The sequence below is a fragment of the Mustela putorius genome, unplaced genomic scaffold (genome assembly GCF_011764305.1).
Source record: "Mustela putorius furo isolate JIRA1106 unplaced genomic scaffold, ASM1176430v1.1 tig00003962_pilon_pilon_pilon, whole genome shotgun sequence".
Taxonomy (NCBI): domain Eukaryota; kingdom Metazoa; phylum Chordata; class Mammalia; order Carnivora; family Mustelidae; genus Mustela; species Mustela putorius.
Window position 1 is genome coordinate 12,348,974 of NW_025422106.1, and position 10,851 is coordinate 12,359,824.

Sequence of the window (10,851 nt, forward strand, 5' to 3'; positions counted from 1 at the left end):
ATACTTGCATTTCTTTCTCTCTTCCTTTTCTTCCCCTTCCCTCTCTTTCTTTCTTATTTTTTAATCATAGACTACTTCTTTCTTTTGAAAGGACAAACTTTAATTTCCCTTTTTTCCCCCGTGTAACATTGAAAAATCAGGGCTTCTCCTTCTCTTAACATTACTTGTATTGAGTTTCACAATTAAAGTCTTACTGGATTAATTTGTAACATTTTCAGATGGAATCTCAAAAGAAGTCCTAAAGAAAATGCAAAGAAGAAATGATGATAAATCCATATCAGATGCACGTGCTCGTTTCCTTGAGCGAAAGCAGCAGAGGTCCCAGGATCACAGTGACACACGGAAGGAAACAGGCTAAGCAGTGAACCCTGCAATTCAGGAAGTAGGAAAAGCAGCCAGGAAATGTGCTTCTACTTTGCCATTTATATCAGACAGCAGTACCAAGAGGAAGTGGTCAGCAGCTATTATTAGCATACAAGCTAAAAGCAAATAAAAGTTCATCAGTACCAATAAATGGAATTTTCAAAGAAAACATTGAGTTGCCATTGTCATAGGCAATGATATATGAAACCAATGAAAGACAATACATGTGATATTTTCCTCACTTCAATTTTGCTGGCCTTAACTGGTATCAAATGCTGTCATTGAGATATTTTCAAAGAACATTGAATTGTATTTAATCAGCGTGTATTCCATTTGCATTTGAAGCATTAAAAATTATTTTCCTTAAATCTCTTTAAGGCCTTCTTGTTGCTATTAGAATAGTATTATTTCAGGTTATCAGGTATATGACCAATTCCTTCAGAAGGCTGAATATAAGAGGTTTTTACTCAGCAATACTTAGATGTCTAACTGTTTAATTGCTACAGAGCTTTATAGATATTTAGAGAAAAGATTTAATCAATTAGTAAATAAGAAAATTGCCTATGGCAAGTTTCTTTGTTGAATTAATATTAATCCTTAAATTGATTTTTCTGGGATTATACAAATTCCTTTTTATATAAAAATATATTGTTTTAAAATAGTAGCTATAGCCATTAACCAAAGGACAGATGATATATATGTTTTTGTTTTTTTTTAGCTGTCCCTACATACTTGTATCAGCACCACTATGTAGGTGTGACAGTGTTTCAAACAGCCCCTCCACCTGACCTGCTCTCTTGCCTCCAGCTGCTTGGGTAGGACCCTTTAAACATCTGTTACACTGATATTGAGATAGAGTTTTTCAAAGCAGCCAATACTATATCACCAGTGTTTCAGATTGGAACCTTGAGGCTAGTTAGTATCACACTCAGGCCACTCTCAGCACTTGCCCACTCTGTTGTTTACTGCCTCGTATTCTAGTTATTTGTGTATTTGTCTGTCTCCCCCCACTAGATTATACGCTCCTTGTGGGCAGGGACTATGTCTTTCTCATCTTTGTATCTTTCATGGCACCTAGCACAGTGCTTTGCACATAGTAGCCACTCAATGTTTGTTAAATAAAGCTATTAGTGTCATTAAAATTCAAAAGGTAGTATAATGTGTGTTTTTAGATATTGTTTGTAAAAATTCAAAATCTAAAATTTTCATAGGTAACTAACTCTTTTACAGTTATTTCCTTTGGTGTCTAAACAGTTTCCTTTTCAGTATTAGAAACTTGAGCCTTTATTGAAAATCACTTAAGGACCCACATCTGTGTGTTCTTAAAGTAAGGTGAGTGATGATGGTTCCTCTAACATTCCCAGCATTGTTGCTTTGTCCGTTGTAATCTTCAGTGCTCTCGACACTATTTCAGCACATTCATTTTACCAGGTTCTCAAGTCTGTGTATCAGTATATTTCCTTAGATGTGGAAGGGGTGTATGTAGATTCTTAGAATAAATGCTCTTTCATTTCAGTAAATATTAACCATACATTCCATATCTATAGTCTATAATCACATTGCATCAGTTCTAGTAATGTCCTTTCCTTTATAGCATTTTCCCCCAGTTCAGGATCCAGTCAAGAATCACGTACTGTATTTAATCTCTTTTAGTCTGGAAAATGTCCTTAGTGTTTCTTGGTCTTTCACATTTAACATTTTTGACAGGCTAAATAATAATAATAATAACATGTTATATTTATTATTATTTTTATTATTTTTAGAGAGGGGGAGGGAGACAGAATCTTAAGCACCGCATAGCTTGATCTCAAGATCCTGAGATCATGATCTGAGCCAAAATCAAGAGTCAGATCCTCGACTGAGGCAACCAGGTGCCCCCAAGCTAAGTTATTTTATAGAATGTCTTCAGTTTGGATTTCTCTAATGTTTCTTCACAGTTGGAACACATGATGGGATATCCATGACTGGAAAACTGCCTAAGTAATACCAATGTCTTTCCTAAGGCATCAAATCTGGAGATACATAGTATAGTTACTCTTATTATTAAGAAGTAATTTTGGGGGCACCTGGGTGGCTGAGTGGGTTAAAGCCTCTGCCTTTGGCTCAGGTTATGATTTCAGGGTCCTAGGATAGAGCCCCTGCTAAGCAGGGAGCCTGCTTACCCCTCTCTCTCTGCCTTGCTGTACCTACTTGGGATCTCTCTCTCCATCAAATAAATAAATAAAATCTTTTTTTTTTTAAAGTAATTTTGGGGAGAGATATGTTGAGATTATGTTAAATAGCCTATTCCTCATAAGTTACCACCCTCTGGATTTATCAAACGATGATTCTTGCCAAATCAGTTTTTTTTTTAGATTTGTTTATTCATTTGAGACAGAGATACAGAAAGAGCACAACCAGGGGGGGAGGCAGAAGCAGACCCCCCCACTGAGCAGGGAGCTCAGTGGGGCTCAATCCTAGGACCTGGAGATTATGACCTGAGCCAAAGGCAGACACTTAACCATTTGAGCCACCCAGGTACCCTTTGCCGAATTAGTTTATTCTTATGGTGGCAAAATGGTGATTTTTCTTTCCCTAATTCTTTCCTATATTTATTTGTTGGCATTATAAGAAAGAGTTTTCTTTGAAGAAGAATTTCCAGGAAACAGATGTATGCTAGGAGTAGCATAGATCAAGACAGAGCATTAGAAAGCCCAGTTTGAGAAGGGTGGCAAACAGTCCAGTTTATTTGGTTCATAGAGTACATGTAGGATAGTAATAGGTTAAAAATGTTGGTTGAGAACATACTGTACAAGGCTTTGAAAGCCAAACTATGGAATTTGGACTTATTTTGTACTATAGGAATGTATTAAAGGAGAATGACATTGTTAAAGCTTTATGGTAATTGTGACAATAGTTCCTATAGAAATAATTGATTTCCACTGAGAGAGGCTGTCCACAGGATGAGGGGAATACTAGATCTAATTAAGGTAGAAGGAGCCTTGGAGGAATGGTAGTGGTAATGGACAAATTTGCTCTTTAAAGAATAAGGATTCACCTTCAAATTACTAAATGAAACAAAACAAAAACAAATGAAGACAAATGTTATCATAGAAAATTATGGCCAAGGGACATGTGTTCTCACATGTTTCCTCACAAAAGAGGAAACGTGAATGGTAAGACAAGGGTACTGTATCTTACTAGTAATTAGGCAAATCCACTTCATTTTTTTTTTAAGATTTTATTTATTTATTTGGCAGACAGAGATCACAAGTAGGCAGAGAGAGAGGAGGAAGCAGGCTCCCTGCTGAGCAGAGAGCCCGATGTGGGGCTTGATCCCAGGACCCTGGGATCATGACCTGAGCTGAAGGCAGAGGCTTTAACCCACTGAGCCACCCAGGTGCCCCACCACTTCATTTTTTAAAAAGATTTTATTTATCTATTTGACACAGTGAGAGATCATAAGTAGGCAGAGAGGCAGGCAGAGAGAGCGGGAAGCAGGCTCTCCACTGAGCAGAGAGCCCGACTCGGGGCTCGATCCCAAGACCCTGCGATCATGACCTGAGTTGAAGGCAGAGGCTTTAACCCATTGAGCCACCCAAGTGCCCCAGGAAATTCATTTTAAAACTGAGGTGCCATTCTTTTTCATCAGATTGGCAATAGCCAATATGCCTGAAAAGTGTTGGCATAGAATGAATTGCTCTTATATTACAGAACATTTTGACAATAACTAGTAAAGTTGAAGATATGCATAATCTATGACCCAGCAAGCCCACCTTTAGATTAATACCCTAGGAACTCCTTGGGATTATATAAAATACTCTGTTCCTCATAAGGTTCGACTCACATAGATTTAGCATAATTTGATGATTGATGTTAAGCACATAAAAAGTTAAATATAGCATTCATTAAAATGTTATATTCCATTTCTAATAGCAAATAAATTGAGAACAGTATGTAGGAATCAATGGGGAAATGATTGAATAATTGTGATATTTTCTTATGGTCAAATTCTATATACACCAGTGAAAGTGATTTTTGAGACTCCTGATGCCTACTCAAACTGCTTTGCAGAACAGATGAACCAGTTCGCATTCCCAACAGCAATGTTGTAAAGTGCCTGTCTTAGTATAGCCTGTAGTCCCTCAAAAATTTTTTTCTAATTATAGACCAAAAAGATACCTCATTATTATGTTAATTTACATATTTAGATATCCATGTATTTTTCCTTATGTTCAAACTGTCTACAAGAAATAACTGATTTGCATTTGACAGGGCCAGATAGTAAATATTTTAGGCTTTCAGGCCATACAGTCAGTCTTGAAACTACTCTGCTGTTGTAGTATAAAAAGCAGTCATAGGTAGTACATAAAAAAATGGGTACAGCTGTATTCCAATAAAACTTTATTTATGGACAATGAAATTTAAATTTCATGTTATTTGCCTATCAGGAAACATTCTTTTGACTTCACTTCTTTACCACTTGCTCTTTAATCCAGGAAAGTGACTTTTCATATACCCATTCTAATTCAGATTATTTCATTTGTAAGAAAAGATCTTTATTTCATAAAAATATCTGAGATCTTTCTGGCTTTTATTTTTCTTTATAGTAGATAGGATTGAGCATAATGTTAGGCATCAATAAATTTAAATTATAATCTCTAATCTCTATTCTCCCCAGAATTTTCATTTAATCTTAAAATATGAATAATACAAAATTCTCTTGTGAAACTATTAAAGATTTTCAACTCTTTTTTTTTTTTTTTAAAGATTTATTTATTTTAGAGAGAGTATGAGTGGCAGGAGGGACAAAGAGAGAATCTTCAAGCAGACTCCCCACTGAGTGAGAAGCCTAATACAAGGCTTGATCTCATGACCCTTGAGATCACCACTTGAGCCAAAACCAAGAGTCAGATGCTTAACTGACTGAGCCACCCAGGTGCCTTTTTCTTTCTTTCTTTTTTTTTTAAGTATGTTGGGGCACCTGGGTGGCTCAGTGGGTTAAGCTGCTGCCTTCGGCTCAGGTCATGATCTCAGGGTCCTGGGCTCGAGTCCTGCATCGTGCTCTCTGCTCATCGGGGAGCCTGCTTTTCTCTCTCCCTCTCTCTCTCTGCCTGCTTCTCTGTCTGCTTGTGATCTCTGTCAAATAAATAAATAAAATCTTAAAAAATATTAAAAAAAAAAGTATGTTGTCCAGATAAAATCTACATGTTTCTTTAACTAATAGTACTTGGTGCTCAGCTAATACATAGGAAATGAGATGGGTTAATCCCAAATACAGCATAGCACCCAGTTTGGTGCCTTTTGTGTATGATAGATATTTATGAATAATTGTTGTGCTAGCTCCAGGTATGATTATTGACAACATAAGTTGTCCCAGGCTTTGAATTAAATAGGCAGTACAGTCAATAAATGTTATACTAGCTTAAGAAGTAGGATAAATAAATTTTAAGCTGAGTTTTTAAGGCAGAGGACTTGGACTAGATTAAAAAGGAGACAGTTTGTGTGATTGGGAGAGGGACCATAGTTAAGCATGGAAAGAATATTAGTGTCACCTTGAGAGGGGCTTTTTTGAAATATTTTTCAGTTTCCAGTATGTAACTTGGGCTAACACTAAGTAGGTCAAATGAATAATTTGAGTGCTACTCATTCTTACAGAAAAATGTGAAAGTTGGCCTGGACTTGGGTTACTTTTACAACATGTAGTACTTAGAGACTGCTATTGTGTGCCTGTCTGCTACTCTACTTAGTTACCTTTCAAGAGATGGAATTTTTAAACCCTCCTCAGTAATGGGTATAATCTCATCTCTAAATCTGATTTGATGGTTTAGATAGCCCAAAAATGTAGAGATGGTAAAAGGTTGTCTTTATCAGGCTACTTTTTTATTTTCACCCTAAAGAGAACTTTTCATGCCTCTTGGTGCTAACAGGAAAAAGAAATTTAAATCAATAAATGAGGTAGGCTTTTATGAGTTCTACATATTTTTCTTTACTGGAATGTTATGGAATGAATAGTTGTGTAGTTGTATACTGTACAGCATTATAAACCCACAGTTATTTGGAATAAAAGCAACCAGGAAAAGGAAATAACCAGGTTTTTGGATCATTTTACATAATCCACTTTTATCAGTCATGACATGTTAAGGTAAGTCATTTCTTAAAAAGTGAGTTGTAGGGGTGCCTGGGGGACTCAGTTGTTAAGCCGCTGCCTTCAGCTCAGGTCATGATCTCAGGGTCCTGGGATCGAGAACCACATCAGGCTCCTTGCTCAGCGAGAAGCCTGCTACTCCCTCACCCACTGCCCCTGCTTGTATTCCCTCTCTGGCTATGCCCCTCTTTGTTTCAAAAAAAAAAAAAGAATCTTTTTAATTGGAAGATTTTAACATTGAGTATTTAATTTTTCGTTGTATGTACTGAAAGGTATTTGTCGACCAAGTAAATTAGATTATGCTTCCTTAAAATTTTATTATTGAGCTAATCAAAACTTTACCAGATCTTAGTTTTTAACCATTTTATTCTGAGAGTTTACTACTATAAGGAGGCTGCATATGTGCATTATTACTAGTAGAACTATCCCTTAGAGTGTGACAGAATTTTAAATTGCTGAGAAAACATGTTTGTGGGTCATGCCTTGCTTTGGAGATGGTAATAATCCTAGGAGATGAATAGAGACAGTTCTACATATTTAGAAAGGAAGAAAAAAAATAGCCTATAACAATCATTCCAACATCCTGATCCGCATTGTCCCTTTATCGTAGAGAACTCAAGCTTCTTGTGACTTTAAATTTTGGATATGAAAGGGATATAGCAACATGGCATCTGACTCCCTATTGATCAGGAGGGTTATAACTCTTCTGGGTTTTTCTGTCCATAATGTTCTCTGTATCACTATATTGGAACCAACTTTTCTGAGATGACTTCTTAAGGTAATGTTATGAGCCACTTCATGCTCAGTCCTGACACGGAATAAAGATTCATTACAGATCTTATTTGCTATCCATGATACATTTTAAAACTTGTCTGTATAACTTAGATTTAGGACAAGCCTGAGTACGTGAATGATAATAATTGTAAATTCAGGTCCATCTCCTACTAAAAAGGCCATGAAAAAATTTATTCTGGCTTTGTGAATGTTTCTTTTCCAGTGAGCTTTACCCACAATCAGTGCCTTGTACAGGGCCAAAATAAAGTGGGCACTGTAAGATGACCTGTGCATTTGATATACTGCTCTTTACCTAATCCTGTGGGATTCATATCTGTGGCCCTAGGGGGCTGAAATGTTTCAAAGCTGCTGTTTATTTTTTTTTTTAAGATTTTCTTTCTTTGACAGAGATCACAAGCAGGCAGAGAGGCAGGCAGAGAGGGGGTAAAGCAGGCTCCCTGCTGAGCAGAGACACCCCTCCCCAGGACCCTGAGATCACGACCTAAGCCAAAGGCAGAGGCTTAACCCACTGAGCCACACAGGTGCCCCTAAAGCTGCTGTTTAAATGGCAAAACCACTTATCTTATTGGGTAATGCTAAAGTATATCCCTCTTGGTTTCATTAACATCTGAATTTTTAGGTGGTGGGTATGATGGGTTAAGCTTAAAATTCTGCTTTAAAATTGATCTCTTAATGTTTGAGAAATGCCTTCATTTTGTGGGTTTTGCAATGTAGCTAGCTCCTGCTGTTTTTAAAAGGTCAAGTTAAAAGGCAGGGGCCTTAATTTGGGGGCTGCCTGAAGATAAACAACTATAGAGAAATCCAATGAATGTTCTTCTGAGATGTCATTCTCACTGGATGTTTCATATTAAACATTATATTATTATATTTTACATTATATATACATAGTATTTCCTGGCATAAAATATAATATTACAGGTACAATAAAGGTTTTTTGTATAGGTTTTGAGAAACCGACATTCCTCAAAATAGCATATGAGCAATGCAGTTTTGCTAATGGTGCTTGCTGTGACTCAGAGTGAGGAACTACTATTGAATATTCGGATAAAAATAGCTTCAAATTGGAAGAATTTGACCACTTTTATTAATATGGCTACTTAATAAAATACTTTTATGAAACTAAAAGCCAGGACAATACATTAATAGCAATAGATACAGGGGCAACTGTATGACTCAGTCAGTTAAGTACCTGCCTTTAGCTAAGGTCATGATCCTGGGGGACCTGGGATAGAGCCCCAAGTTGGCTTCTCTTCTCTTCTCAGCGGGGAGCCTGCTTCTTCCTCTCCCTCTGCTGCTCCCCATGCTTGTGCTCCCTTGTGTGCGCTCTCTCTGCCAAATAAATAAATAAAACCTTAAAAAATTGCAGATGTATTGAAAGGCTTTGTCATAGTTCGGGAAAAAACCCAAAAACCTAGCGTTTGTTTTCTGATTTATACAGTTATCTATCTTCTCTAACCTAAGGTAGCATCTGAAAACAAAGCCATTTGATTACTGCTCAAGTAACTGAACAGTGACTCAGCCTTCAGGACCTCTAAACCAAGGATAACCTTTTTTGCCTTTACACCATTAGCAGGAACAGCTTACTACCGTGAAAAGCTCTCTCTATTACCTCAGCCCCAATTATTGATCTTTAAAATGCACAGGTTTGGGTTTTAATGTTTATCCTCTGGATCATTTTTCCTCTTGAAAAATTCTGGATTTACTGACTTGAAGGATAGTGTTCAAAATGAACTAGTAAATTGTAATCTATTTTTCTTCTAAATGACTTCTGAAAACAATGCATTTATTACATTCTATGTGCGATGACACAGCAGTCATTAACAGAACCTCAGTGCACTTTTGGTTAGATATCCCACATATTCAAATATCCAAGCTAAAAATCAATTGCTTTGGAATTGTACTTAAAATTATAGGTCTGTAAGAAAATGAACGACAGTTATTAGCAAATTAAAGAAAATATTGGTGGTCCATTCATGATACAGCTCTTGTATCCCAGATTCTGAAATTAGACATTAAACCTGATTAAGCTACTGCTTTTACTATAATAAAACAATAACTCCTTTACATTTTTAATTTAGAATTTGTCCACTTCCAAAAAGGATTGAAAGCAGGTACTATTTAACTGGAATTAGAAAAGTTATTCCAAATGTTGCAGAATACAGAACATCTTCAAGCATCTGGCCTAATAAAACAACACACAATTTTGCCTACCATAAATATTCACTCTTATCCTTTGCATAACAGCCTTCTGTCTCCTCTTTTACCTTCCAAAGATTCTTCTCTCATCCTAAGTATGTGAGATACATTTTGGGAAAAATATTAAAAGCAATTTAAATGATTAAGCAAACTTCTCTAAGCAAAACTGCTTAACACACAAAATTACTGTATACCTAATAGGGTTTTATGTTTAACGGAAAAGGGCACTAAAAAGAAACATTCTCTACTCGTTTTTCAAGATCTTTCTGGAAAACTAGGCACATCTCTTATAAAGATGAAAGGAACTAAATTCTTAAACCTTTAATGCATTTATTACAGCTTATACCTTAGCAATCAAGTACTGGGAAGGTTACTAATCGATAATATTGTAGTTATCATAATGCTATTGGAAAACAAAGTGCTCCAGCTTTGAAGCGCTTACATTCCCAAATACTGCTACTTAACTGGCAATGTTAAGGTGGTCCCACTGAAATACACCTCTAATAGTTAATCTCTTTTTCCAAGAATGTTTATTAGCCACACCTTAGAAGAACTTAAGGGTTTCAAACCTCCCTCTTAAACTCATTATCGAAATCTTTAAGACTCCTTTTTTGATGTGGCTAAAAAAAAAACTCCTCCTGCCACAATCCTGGTCCAATTCTATAGCACATACACGATACTCAAAGTCTCTAACTCTGTTCTAAGCTAGACCCGTATCACATACATGTCCTCCAAAATGTCCGCAGAAATAAGAAGCTATCTCAAGGCCAGCTGAGACACCTCATAAATGGCCTTCACTGTCCTTTGAGCCAGTTATTTAGGTAATATGCAAAAGAAATTGCTAGTTCTAGTTAGAATCCAAGCGTCAGCATCTCCAAGCGTCAGAAGGGTTGTGCATAAGGGCAGGGAGGATCTTATAAACCCCATTTCATTCCCCCTCCCAGAGACGTAAGAAACCACCCACGGTATTAAAGTAGGCGGGGGAGGAGTACTGCAGCCGGCTGCCAAGAAAGCGCTCTGCAAGGAGGCCGTTTCCCTGAGTCACGGAGAGGGCGGGAGGCTGGGCCCATCTGCCCACGCCACGTCCTTTTCGTAAGGGACTCAGTTTAAACAGGCAGGGCCCAAAGAAAAAGAGAATAACACCGCTATTCCTCAAGGCAGCTCAGCAGCCACCCTATTCCCAGGAGACTCTATTTCCCTAGAACTCGCTCTGCATTCCGGCAGCGATCAGCCGACCCTTCCCGACCAGCATCACGTGCACCCGGAAGTACGTGGGTGGGACCAAAGAGCCCACGGAAGTGACGTAGGTCACTGCTAGTCGCATGATGTGGCAAAATGCAAAAAAAAGGAGTGGGGGGAGGAAAAGCTGG

General features: G+C 37.4%; 1 protein-coding gene across 2 annotated transcripts in view; it reads left to right on the forward strand.

The window, feature by feature from the left end:
* Nucleotides 1-1,512, forward strand: part of DHX40 (DEAH-box helicase 40) — a 44,577-nt gene extending 43,065 nt beyond the window's left edge. For both annotated transcript variants that reach the window (XM_004747266.3, XM_013053643.2), the window contains one exon: nt 219-1,512. In XM_004747266.3, coding sequence (XP_004747323.1) covers nt 219-358 — 140 coding nt within the window. In that variant the 3' untranslated portion in view covers nt 359-1,512. The remainder of the gene's footprint in view (nt 1-218) is intronic.
* Nucleotides 1,513-10,851: the final 9,339 nt, after the last annotated feature.